Below are 13,572 nucleotides of genomic sequence, written 5' to 3' on the forward strand. Positions count from 1 at the left end.
TGCGAAGGCTGAACAGGAACTTGAGTGAGTCAACACTGAGATAAGGATGTTTGAGCGGTGGAGTCATAAAGAACAACAACCAAAAAAAAACTAAACAGAACCTTTTTTTTCAGAGTACAACTGCTCTGAGTCAAAAAAAACTGCTTACACCTGAAAAAGTGAATCTGAAAACCCACACAGTCACACTTTAAAGCATCCTATTCATCTTTAACAGATGTGACATTTAATGTGGAGCGTGTCTGATCGAGTTTAGGTCCAACAGAGGAACTCCAGTGTTACCCCTTTGACCTTTTTGAGGACAGAGAGGCTGCTGTTGTTCTGTCTGAACAAATTTATGAAATGCACACACGTTGACTCAACTTCTCAGGGCTTTAGAGGATTAATAAGAAACTATAGCCAAGTGAGAGGCGTGGAAGGACAGCGAAGTGGGCAAAATGTGAGCAAATGGGAATGATTTTCAGAGACAAAAGCATCGTTGTGGTTTTAATTTGAGAATGCGGAAGTCCTGTGACATCACAGCGTCATGAAGTCATTTGTCGTTGGGTTGTCCCTCATGTTAAAAGGTTCAATCAGGGGGTGGAATGGCGGGACGCTCATTAAGTCTGTGTGTGACAAGGAATAAATTAAAAACAGTGACGATGAAGATAGCAAACTGACCGGTATCTGCGTACAAACATGAATCATGTAAATGTAATACTGCGATGCCCCTGGCGAACTCAAACCACCCTCTCGACCTCTCGAAACAAAGTTACAAAGTTGTTGAGCTAAACACATATTCACAATTTCATAGAACACACTGGAGATTTTTATCAGCCTCTTTCATCTATGTCCTTCTTCCATCCATCCATCCATCCATCCCCCTCCTCATGCCGCCTTTCAACCCCCAGAGCGGGCTCCCGTTGTGGGGGTGAAGGAGAGCAGAGAGGCCCCTCTGTCTGCTGCTTTATTCTCTGTCTCATTAAAACAGTGAAGCTGTGTTCAGACCGGGGCTTAAGGGCAAAATGAGAAGGAATGTGCATATGTGTGTATAAGTGCTTGTCCACTCATAGCTCCACTGTACAGCATGTCTGTTGCATTATGCCTGAACTATGTTTTGTTGTTGTCTTAAATGATGTGTGTTATTGTGTCTGCACTCCAACATGCAGGAAGTGCTTTTGTAATATCCATCAGTTTTTAATCTTCCTTCGGTCTCCAACATCGGCCACCTTTTGTTTTGTTTTTTTGTTTTTTTGCCACTACCGTTTGAGGCTTTCATTGTGCTGCCGTTTCCCTTCTTTTCATCTTTTGTCCTGCCTCTCCATTGTTTGTGCTGTGCCATTTGGAAGTTTGCTGCCTCAGCAGTCGGCGCGCAGCAGTCAGTTGAAACCTTCCTTTTATCTGTCGCACACGTTTGCATGTGCTTAGGTGGCTCGTTATATTCTGCTCTAGCTAACGCTGCCAATGCTGCTTGTGTGGTGAGAGCGAATAGAGATGAACAGAAGTGTCAAATGAAACCATCCAGAGCGTTGTGAAGAATGAGTGTTGCTCACAGCAAGCTGGACTGTCTGTACATTTATGTGCAAATTAAAATATCCACCCTGCTTTACAAAGTCGTAAGATTTTATGAGCTGTGTAACTGCTCACAAGCTTTTCAATGGAGACTACTTAGCCAAATGCACGTGTATATGTGTGCTTACATGCTGACTAAGTTTTATTATGGATGTGTTGAGACCCCTTTGAGGGTTGGGACATCAGTGTGGGAGAGTTTAGGACGTGCTCTCTGTCCTCTCTGTCCTCTCACCCTTCAGATTACTGTATTATCATAGAGTTGTCGTCATTGTTGTCTTCCTCCTGCCGAATCGGTGCCCGGGCCCGATGGCTGCTGCTGAGGAAGCTCAGAGCTGGACGGGAGGTCTTGGCAGGAGGAGGTCCGAGGGACGAAGAGGAGGCGGTGGCAGAGGGCAGCGGCGCCACGGTGGCCCTGACCTTGCTGTTGGATCCATGCTGGCGACCCTGGCTTTGCAGCTGAATGGAGACACGGACATGCAGTGCTTTAAGTCTCGAAAGCTTGACAAAAGAAAGAGCAGAACCCTTCTTTTATACAGCAGATAGAAAAATGAGAAAAGCTAAAATAAACGTCGAGATGTCAAAACAAGAACATAACAAAAGCAGTGCTGAGCATTTTCTCTGTGTGAACTATTTGCATGTTAGCAGCCTTATCAGCCCTGATGAGTCACTCATCTATACACTCTCAGGCCTTGGTGAGCCTCAGCTGTCATAATGAATTAATATGAAAGGTTAAAATGTAAGCTGTTATAAGTGAGAGCTTCTTTATACTGACGGTTTGGTCCAAGTAGGTATTAAAAGGTGTGAAGTATTAGAGCACAGTACGAGTCAGAATGAAAGTGCTGAGACATATTAGAATATTTATATTCACAGCAGCCATTACACTTTAGATGCGACCTGACAGGAGTGCAGTTGAACGGTCTTCTAGAAAGACATGATTTTCATGGGAATATCATCATATTATTATACAACAAATGCTACCTTTGAACTTTTTTTGTATAAAGTGCAGTACCTCCTGCTGTAGCATTTTAGTTTTGGGCTCATTTAAAACTCGACTTCTGATTTCAGATTCAACTTTTCTTATACAGTCACGGTGACTCTACAGGTAAGCACAATCTGCTGTGAGGCAGTTGAAATAAAGAATTTGTCTCTTTGACCCTTCAGCCTCAACCATGCCATTTCATCGTAAAATTCTGCAATAAAAAAGTTACGCACAGTTATGCACAGTTACGCTCCAAAACACAGTCTACTGTTACAGATTAAAAAGCTGCAATATGTCAAATCGGTCTGTGGTTCTTCGTCATGACTAAGGCCCAATGCCAGTTCCCACCCTTGGCTCGAGCCCCTCATGATGCAGAGAAAAGGTCCTTTACTTTTTGTAGTCATCCAGCTTTTCAGCCAGTGTGTTTTGGGACCTTTTGGATGGCTAGATGACCGCTACTCTGATCTCTAAAAGAAATACAGTCTGACAGAGTGCTTAATAAACTTAATTTAAAGGTACACGGTACGTGTGATGTTGTGTTGTGCGTCTATTTCCCTCCAATTTCTTCCAAAGTGGCAGTAAAAAAAAAATACAAATGCAGTGTTTGGTTTATACCACACAGCAGCTGCTTCTGAACAGTTTCCCTGCTCTTTCTTATGGAAAACTAATGTTTGCAAAGAGCACTGAGAAAGTTGCAAAGATGATTCCAAGTATATGGATCTCACATGTGCAATCTTAGAGATAACCACTGAAAGCACCACATGCTGCCATCTAGTGACTATGCAAGGAAGTCAGAGGTTTGGAGGAAGTTACACCAAACATAAGCTCGCTCAGCAGACAGATACCTTCACAGTGGTGTGTTTACCTGCCGGGGTTGTCGGCTGACTAAGTTTCTGGGGCTCTCTAGTGTCTGAGGCTGCTCTCTGTGGGTAGCTGCTGACTGGAGCCTGAAATCACAAACAGCAGCAGGACAATAATCATATCACAGTCATCACATGGCTGTACTCACCTGTCACCATTTATTCTGTTTTAATTCTCATTATTTGTGCCACTTTGTTATCTTTCATTTAGTTGCATCCTGGTCGTAATCTTTGTTGAGTCTTCTTATGTTATCAGCTTGTAAATCCTTCACATATCTGTCATTCATGACCATCATCCTTTGCTCTAACATTCTAAGAAGATGTACACAAACTGATGGTCTTCCTCCTCCGTACGACACCTGGTGCTGCTGACCTGTATGGGTAACGTGGCTGTGAGAGCAGGCCTCTGCTCCTGAGGTGCTGGTAGAGGTTACTGCTCAGTGACAGCGGGTTCAACACAAACTCCTCATCCAGCTGAGTGAGACAGCCCTGACACACACAGAAAAACACATTCAAACACTCAAGCACCCAACCATTTCAATGCCACTAGCATCTCAGAATGTCCAATAAAAAATACTGAGCATAGCATGTTAAGACGTTTTCAAGCTATTCAGTGCTAAAGTCTGTGTAATTATCATTTTCAAGGATAAAGGTCGCCAAATATAAGCAATTTCCTTACAATATATGCACTTGAATATGTGCTTTTTACAGTGAAGAGCTAAGAATGAGAGGTGTTTTTGTTATTGTCCGTTATGGTCAAGTCATCCATGTAATGGTTGAAATAATTGCAGACAATGAAGTAGACTTGTGGTGATGTAAGAACTATTGTTTCCAGTAATACCGCCACACTCGCCCTATGTGGGCGGTGGCCCTTTCAAACTCGGGGTGCTCTACCAGAGGCCTGGGGGCTTGAGGGATTCACGCAGGATCTTAGCTGTTTCTAGCACAGCGCTCCTCTGGACGGGGATGTCTGATGCTGTTCCTGGTATCTGTTGGAGCCACTCCAATTCAGGATTCATGGCCCCGAGTGCTCCGATTACCACTGACACCACTGTTGTCTTCACTTCCCAAATCTATTCAACTTCCTCTTTCAGCCCGGCTTTTTTTTTTTTTTTAAATCATCTTGTGTTCCTTCTTTCTGATGTTGCTGTCACTTGGAATTGCTACATCTATCACTTCTGCCTTCTTCTGAAGTTTGTCAACAACTACGATGGCTGATTGGTTAGTTTATAGCGCTGTCAGTCTCCACTACATCTGGAGGAATCTCCCACTTTGACTTTTGGACTTTCAACCCATACTCGGCACAGATGTTCCTGTACACTATTCCTGCCACTTGGTTCCATGTATGCCATACCTGCCTGCATCTTATACCATGTGTTGGACTGTATCAGAGGCCTCTTTGCACAGCTCGCACCTGGGGGCCAGGCGGGTGTGGTACCCTGGCCTCTTTTGTTCTTGTGCTGCCATGATTAGCGCCTACAAACGTTTTTTTCGACCAGCTTCTTCTAGCCACTGACAGGGCTTCTTGATATCAGCCACTTCCTCATTCTGTCGGTGGTACATGGTGCACAGAGGCTCATCCTTCCATAATGGCTCATTCGCTTCCTCCCCTCCTCAACTGATCAGTCACTTCATAGTCCATCATTATGGGTGATTTTCCTGATGTATTCATGGATATTTGTTGTTTTGTCCCTTAAATTGCATTGCTTCTACAAAAAACCTGTCAGTTTTTCTATCAGAGCATCCACAGGTAATTTTTCTGTTGCTTTCTATACGCCTCACTCTAACCTCTGTAAGAAAAAAGGTCATTTAACCTGTACAGTCTGCATGGCAGAAGGTGGTGGCTCCTGGGTTGAGACAGGCAGTGAGCAGGGCAGCAACAACTCTCTGGAGATGACTGGCTTCAGAAGGAGGGAGAAAGACGGGGAGGGCTGGAGGATATAGTGAGAATACACACCTGTGTTGCACACACACAGAGTGTATGAGTGCATGCGCAAAGGCTGATAAACCGGACTTCATTTCACTCCTTCTGACTAAACAACAGACCTGAGCCTCCAGCTGCAGAACTCTGATCAGGCTCCACCTGCACCAGCAGGAACAAGTCACGGCTCTAAAAGAAAAAAATAAATACAAAAACAAAGGAATAATTCAGTTCTAACAACCAATCAGAGAACGGAAGTAATAGAAATAATGACCTTGTTTTCAGAGCTAATTCATGTTAAGTTTGATTTAGATACTTTTGTGTGTCGTTGGATAAATTGTACAGGGAAACTGATGAGTACAATTAAGTACTTTCATTCTCTAGAATGGTGCAGGTAAGTTGCTTCATAAGTTAAGCAACATCCATGTTTTAAAGAGGAAACAGTCAGAGTGATTGTCCAAATTTGCCATGACTTCTATTTGCCCAGTAACTGATTTAAAGTAAGTGTCAAAATTTCAACAGGAACAAGATTTGCAAACAAAAAAACTTACAGGTTCAGCTGTCACATCAACATCAAAATGGGAACTGCTAGCTTCTGTTGCTAAAAACTCCAAAAAGTCTGAAATGTAAAGGTCACTTTACAACAACAAAAAAAAAAAAGATAAAAAATACACACCCTGAGAGTGTGGCACAGAGCATGGAACAAGCTGTGGTTGGTTTCCATCTCATCCCAGTCCAGCTGCCAGCAGGTGGTGGGGCGGATCACCAGCGGCAGGCCGTACAACACACTCTCACACACTCCTTCTGCGCGCAGCACCCTGCAACACACACACACACAAAATCGGCTTGCATTACAAGAAGGATGGACAGATGCTTCTACAATGGAAAAGAAAAATATGTGACTTAATTACAGAAAACGTGTGTTTAAAATATTTCTAACTTTAGCAGAATGGATGCAAATGTAACCCCTGGTTACTGGAAATATCAAATAAATAAATAATCATTTTATTTACATTACTTGATTTATATTTAGGTTACATGATTTAAATGAATAAATAATAATGAATTTGATAAATAAATACATTTATTATATGTTATCATACATTTTTAAGTGTAACCATAACAACAGTCCCCTAATATAAAGGGCTGTGTAGAACCAGGTGCCCTCACTCTCAGAGCTGCACACCAACTACAATGGCACCAACAGAAAATAATAAGAGAAAGAAAGAAGAAGAAACCCCTCCTGGAACAGTAATAACCCTGCTGTTTTAAATCAAAGATCCTCGGTGAGTCAAACAATATCACAAAGTAGCCCTGTAACTGAAAAGAAAAGGTAACTTAGTGCCTGTCAGAAAAGAAAAAAAAACACTGGCAAGCTACCAACCGCTAATGTTAAATGTTATAGCGGTAGCATTGTTTTAGCTGGCTTAATGGCTGGGATCAGCTGATATATTGTGATTGTATAGCCTTTTTTAAAAAAATGTATCTTTGTTTATTGTTTTGATTGAGAGAGGGATAAGTTAAGGAAAACCACCTGTCAGTAAGATACACACTAAAATAGGATGAAAAATACAGAATTAAATGAGACAATTAAAATAATAACTAAATTAGGACTAAACTAAGAATTAGACAAATTTAGATACTTACCTGACAGGTGGATTTGTAAAGGAAAAGAGCAGAAATATTTTTGATTTTATTGATTTTAAAATGTGTTATTATTGTATAGAAACCGAGAAGAAGATAATCAATTCATATTGAAATAAATGACATGTTTTACTTTTTTTATATAACACAACAGTGATCTCTTGTTTGTTGTCTTTTCCTACTCACACCCATTTCTCCAGAGTGGATCTAATCTTCTGAGTAACTGGTCCACCAGGTGTTACACAAACACATGACATCACCGGCAGAGCCACAGAGAGTGACATCATCCCTGCAAAAGGTGAACAGTGCGACTTCCTCTCTTGCTTCATTCAAAATAGTCCGCAGAAAACCGTGAGTCATGTGTATGTAAAACACATACGTAGAGCACAATAACTCAATGGTACTCTTAACGAACACGCTCTCTAACACAAACACACATTAGCTCTTATTGCCACAGAATGCAAATATAATTCAAAGCAGGGATGAAGTTAACAAATGCAAATTCTACCTCAGTTTCTGCTTTCTGCCACTGGCATCAGGATGTGCCTGTGATGCTATTCTGTGTGTGTGTGTGTGTGTGTGTGTCCGGGATGAAATTACATCGGCTTGTGAACAATAGTAAGTTGTTTGCTGCTGATCCATCAGCCTGTCATGAGTTGTTGAAACTGTACTCAAACAGTGACAGTATGAGAATTCATTCATAAGACACCGAACAAAGTCATAGAAGTAAAAATGTAGGCCATTGCATCTTAAATTCATAATTTAGGTACAATAACTTGGGTTTGTAAACGCTTGATTAATCTAGACAAGATTATTTCTTTATATTTGCCATAGTTTGAACAGTTTTGGGACGTTTTTTGAACAGAAATGGGAACTTAGCTTTTGCCATCTATTGTATGTCTACATCTGAACAAAAGTTTGTGGAATAAACCATCATTATGGCTCTTAATACAATAATCCATATTTTGTTTTGCGTTTGTTGTCAATAGGAAGTGTTGCGATCTATTAATCAAACCCCAACAAAACCAGATTTTCTTCAATTTTGAGATTTCTGCAGCTGCTTGGTTACCTACCCTTTCCTTCTGCATCATTAATTAATCGGAGACTTTAAATGAATTAAGAAAACATTTTTTTTTGGGTGTGGAGCTTTTTTCCCGCTCAACTATGGGTCTTTTGTGATACGTCAAGCATTAGAGTAGAACAAAGCGTGCTCTGATGTGATAGAGTTTCATCTAAGAAATATTCCACTTCCCTCTGCTATCAGAAAGAAGCCATTCATAGACAGTGGGAATCTTTCTGGAAATACGCTACAGTACAGGCATGGCACATGGCCCACACATATCCTCCCTCCCACAGTTTCAGCAGTCCAAAAATCAGGGAGGGGTGGATGTGACAGAAAAAAAATGGGTGCGTTTATCAAAATATTACAAAAGCATCTAAACCAATATAAAAGGCTGTGGAAAGCTATGATAGCATTCATTTGCATTGCTTTTTCATGTTTATCCCAGAACTTTTCACAGTTAAAAGCCTCAAACACAGACGCTAACTCTTACTTGATCGCTTTCAGTCTCTGTGGTGCGGGGCTCTGATTGCCCAAGCCCTTAATGATGGGCAGGAAGTTGCGAATGCTCTCAGTCTTCACTCCCAGGTTGGGGGTCAGGGGGATGAGGGCGGGGCTTATCAGACGCTCCTGCATGTCACACTTCACACACACTGTGCCAATTGCCATTGGAGATTGGTACAGAACATTATGTGTTAAAAATAATTACTATCCGTTCATGATTTGAATGAACCAAAGAAGGTTTTATGTGTGTGTGTGTGTGTGTGAGAGTGTATCTGGGTGTCTTGCCTGGAACGGGATTATCAGAGGGGCTTGGCAGCAGGAGGCGGAGATGCTCTCTGTCTCCTCCCTGTTCTTGAAGCCATGCCTTTAACACAGTTTCCAAGGCAAACACACTGTTCTCCACTTGCTGCAGGTCGACCTCCGTCCCCAACATCAAAGAGTCTGCAGCTGCGCACACAGAGGAACCAGACTGTCTGAGACTCGTGTCTGAGACTCTGTGACAATTCATGTTCAAGTTTTAAGGCACTCATTGTCTCAACAGTGTTAAACATTCTTTATTGGAGCTAGATCAATCATGACAAACGAGCATTCAATCTTTTGGAACTGATTTAGACGTTTTCAGAAAAACAAACTTGTAAAGCTCCCCATGCTGCTGAGCCAGACCTTTAGGTTTTACCACGAGATGGCAGCAAAGTGCAAGAAATTGAGCAAACCGCTGAGCGTGACCTCAGTGACCCAAACACACTTCTGAACTTGTCATCGGTGGAGGGCTTCACAGCCTCTGCATCGTTTGAAAGCTGTTTTAATCGTTTGAGTTTCAGAAGACATGAGTTGCAAAGGAAAAGTTCCCTGCTTGAAATTGAATAATTTTCTGGTAATTTTAGAGATATTCTGTGAATCCACGTTTCTCCTATCTAATTTCTGGGCCAATGCCTCATAAAGAAAGCTGCTTATCATTCTTTGTCCATTGATTTCCACTTACCCTTAAAAAATATAGGCGAGACCCTGTTGCCCTGCCTGATCCACATCTCATCTTCTCTCTCTGCTTCCTTCCCCTAAAGCCCATTTATCATAGCAGACTATATACAAACCTTAAGAAGCCCCCCTCTCCTCTCTCGAGCCTTTGCCCCCTGTTTAATAGTTAATGACTCATCAGGAGATAACCAATGGGACAAGGGGGAGAAGAGAGGATCAGGAAGTTGACAGAAGGAAGGACAAGTTGGAGACAGAGCAGAGAAGATGGATGGAGAATAGTTAGACTCTCCTCGCCTGGGAGGAACTGAGAAACTTTAAATTCTTACAGCAGACTAAGATATGTCATAGCTCCTTTCATCTCTCTGTCAAACGCAGCTACAGTAGAAGCTATTTTTGATCCTGGGCCAAAGCTTGCAGAAGCCTCATTTAGAAATAAGCACTTCATCTGAGGGGACAGAATTATGTTTGCTGCGTTTCTGCTAATGGTCGCCTGTGGTCTGATCCTTTGCCGGTTGAAAGCTGAGAGAGAGAGAAGATTAAGAGCACAACAGAGAATATGCTAATAACATTCTTTCCTTTAAAAGTTTTCTTTCAATGTGTCAAAAAAAAAAAAAAAAATTCTGTGAAGTCAAGATGTTTTGAATTTAGTTCAGATTCATGCTGAATTGCTCCAGCACCTAATAAGGATTGAAAGACTTCTGGTAATTCTCTAATACTTGGAGTCAGCAGCACAATGCGACCTGCATCGTGAAAGAAGAATGGAAGAAAGAAAAATGAATAGAGGGAACAGCTTATTCCACATGAACTCCCACACAGAATCAACAAAAGAACACTACAAAGACATGTACAGTCAAAGGAAAAGAGAGAGAAAGGAAAGACAGGTTGTGCTCTTGCCTTTATGGAAATGGTAATAGAGAGACAACAAAAAAATCCTCAAGAGATGGACATAGATGGGGGAAAGTAGGTTGGATGAAATCGATCGCCCTTCGCTCTAATAATGTTAGTCTGGGGTGCAGGAATGGAGGAAGGAGGAGACGTAAATCAGAGACGGATAGGAGAGAGGAGGAATTATGGGTGTTAGGACATACAGAGCAAGAACAGGAGGGGGAAGTAGGATAGTCAGCTGAAGATAAGATGGGATAGAAGAGATAGATGGGTGTGGTGGGTGATGGATGGAGGACCACAGAGTCAGCAGTGCTTGTAATTCGACCACTGAGTGTGCATGTGGGTCTGAAAATGTGAGATAAAGAAAAAAGGAGGAGCAAAAACGAGTCGTATTGCTTCTAGATCACTGTGTTTCCACAGTAAAACATCACAGGCTGAGGAGAATAGGTGAGAGTAGTTAACCCCAATGAGTGTGTTGGGAGAGACGGCAGAGAGCTGAAGTAATGAGGCTGTCGGTCTCTCTCCTGTGAGCTTATCTGCATTCATGAAGAAGAATGTGTTTATACAGCTAAATCCCTGTACAGATGTCTCCTCAGATTCTGCTGTGTTCATTAGGTGTGTGTTTACTACAGGTATGCAAAAAAAAACAAAAAAACCCTACAGTATTATGTTCCATCCGCCCTACTCTGTCCCCCCCATCGCTCTCACTGCTTCTGTTCTGCCTTCTCCTGTGAGAGATTAAAATCTATCAAATAATGAGCCAGAGCAAGTGACCCATGCCTCTAATCTACAAGTCTAATTGTGTTCCTGCGTCTCATTAGGATGTCTTCTACGTGTACGTGTGTGTGTGTGTGTGTGTGTATCTGTGAGGACAAACCGTGACATGCATGTTGAAGAAAGCCTGTTAGAATGGTAGTCAAATCTCATTAATAATGATTGTGTGTGTATCTATGTACGACAACATTATGGCATTTAAAGCAAATAAATATTTCATATTAACAAAGGATAAAATGACACAATGTGAAAGATTTCAGCTTTGCGGAGCGTTTTAGCATCTTTCAGCTCATTGTGTTGCTTTCACTGTTGGTTCACAGTGATTGTTCTCGTTCCAGCGGCAGCAGCAGCTGATCTCAGTAAAGCTCTGATTAACCCATTTTACGTTACTAAATATGAGTTAAAATTCAGACACTAGCTGGTGAACACAGTAGAGCGTAGAGCTGTTGAAGATCCAGCCATCTTTCACTGTAGTAGGTTGTCCAAAAAAAGAGACCGAAGCGAACTCTGTAGAATGTTTTCCTGATGCTGTTTACTATTAGGATAGACAGTGCATCATTTACCAGTACAGCAGTTACCTGTGCCTTGAAAAGTTAAAGTAAAGGGGCACCAAGAGATTTAAAAAATGCCAATGTGTGATGAGAATGAGAATGTGTCTTATTGCAAACTTTCGGCTTGCATTTAGAGTTATTCTGTTCCGCTGCCAGACAGCCAGTCCAAAAACAAAGATTATCAAGCAAGCAGCCCCTTCGTGGCTAAAAACTTGAGGCTGGCTAACTTTACAGGAAAAATAAGCTGGTTAAAATCGTGTTAAAAAAATGATCTGAAATGCATGAGGCGTCTCCCCAGTTAAGCATCAGGCCAGAACCCAACAGCCATCCACACATTCCACCGATTCAGACCACTTCCAGCACCAGAAATGAAGCGTGCTCCAGTCAGGATTTTTTGGGGCCAAACACAGGCTACTTTTCCCAGGCTACTGTGGGTTTTAGTTATGTCTTTGGTTCTGTTTTGGTTACTCAGTGTCAGGCCCTGTCTCCTGTCTCAGTGATCCTGAGATGAGGCGATTAGCGGCACGAGCTACACCTGAGTTCTGTGTACTCTGGGCCTATAAGACCTTCCCTTTCCTGCAGTCTGTGTGCCTCTCTGGGTCGTCAGGAGATCGCCGCACCGCTGATGGTGTCAACGTGTTGGTTTGTTTTGTGTAGTATTTATGTGCCACACACATATATACTGCTGATTTCCACACATTAACACAATGATTTTTAAAATCTATTATATTTTTCTAAGGGTTCCACTTCTGTATGAACCCCCTTCAAGCTACAGCTATGAACCAGCCTTTAACCCTGTTTTATGTCCTTCATTTTGACTGAATTTCTCAGTCTGTTATTTGGGTTGTCTCAGCTGCTCTCCCTATACACCTGGATTCAATGAAACATTTACCACACCTGCCCTTAGTTTGTCTTCAGCTCGCTGTCCATAAATACTCCATCGTTTCCTTTGTTCAGTGCCAGATGATGGATTTTTTTTTCCTCTTCTCTCTGTTGGAAATAGTGCGGAGGGTTGCCACTGAAATGCATTTGGTTTGTTTTAGAATTAAAGTTTAAAAATGTTTATTAGTTGTCCCCATCTGTCTGCCTCCTCCCCCGAAGCCTTTACAGTCATAAAACTGAACCAAGCTTGTTCAAAACAACCAGATAACCAGGGTGCTGCACACAGTAATAGGTACAACAACACCGCAGCAGGTAGAATTAAAGAAAAAACTGGAGACTAAACGGCAAATGGAGTTATAAGCTATTGTAGATTTGACACCCGAAAACAAATATCCTATCGCACAATTTCAGCAGATGAATATGTAATTATTTCAGCGATGATTTGGTGCAGTTTCCCCAGATATAACACGTTTCTTTTTGTTAATTGACAGACGGATGAGGGCTTATTCTTCGCAGGGGGTACCACTGTCAGTTTTCACTTCCTACACAACACTCGGAGGCAAATGGAAATGTTTGTTTTTTAGAAGAAGCGACATCCCTCAAAGCAAAAAAAAAAAAACGTGCCCGGCTCTGACCACTTACAGGTCTCTAAACCAACAAGCTTTATTTGATTTCGTCCATGACCTGAAAGGCTTTGTTTGCTTTTGCTTTGTAAATCGGTCAGAGTGGAGAAAACGACATCTGCTGCTTTCACTAATAAAAACTGTTCCTCTTTCTGCTGCTGACCCTCCACTTTCACTGGCCCACGCCCAGTAATGTTTCCTTTTATCAGTGCATTAGAAAGAGTGCACCATGAAGATGACCATTGACTAATTTAACATGAACTTGTGCGTTTCAAGTAATGACACTAATGGTTTAAACGAAGAAGAAGCTGAGCTCCTCTTAACTCTGTGTTCCCTCAGAGATAAGTGTATCGTGAGGCGGGTAAT

The 13,572-nt window shown here is 41.9% G+C and overlaps 1 protein-coding gene across 1 annotated transcript in view; it reads right to left on the reverse strand.

Moving 5' to 3' along the window:
* Positions 1 to 1,788: 1,788 nt before the first annotated feature.
* Positions 1,789 to 13,572, reverse strand: part of m1ap (meiosis 1 associated protein) — a 30,361-nt gene continuing 18,577 nt past the window's right edge. The window contains exons 5-12 of the mRNA XM_072376887.1: positions 8,802 to 8,963; positions 8,506 to 8,665; positions 5,985 to 6,126; positions 5,434 to 5,497; positions 5,202 to 5,344; positions 3,761 to 3,876; positions 3,393 to 3,474; positions 1,789 to 2,004 (exon numbers count right to left, since the gene is read on the reverse strand). Coding sequence (XP_072232988.1) covers positions 1,789 to 2,004; positions 3,393 to 3,474; positions 3,761 to 3,876; positions 5,202 to 5,344; positions 5,434 to 5,497; positions 5,985 to 6,126; positions 8,506 to 8,665; positions 8,802 to 8,963 — 1,085 coding nt within the window. The remainder of the gene's footprint in view (positions 2,005 to 3,392; positions 3,475 to 3,760; positions 3,877 to 5,201; positions 5,345 to 5,433; positions 5,498 to 5,984; positions 6,127 to 8,505; positions 8,666 to 8,801; positions 8,964 to 13,572) is intronic.

The sequence above is a fragment of the Leuresthes tenuis genome, unplaced genomic scaffold, assembly GCF_036924035.1.
Source record: "Leuresthes tenuis unplaced genomic scaffold, fLeuTen1.0.hap1 SCAF_22, whole genome shotgun sequence".
In the NCBI taxonomy this organism is placed as follows: Eukaryota; Metazoa; Chordata; class Actinopteri; order Atheriniformes; family Atherinopsidae; genus Leuresthes; species Leuresthes tenuis.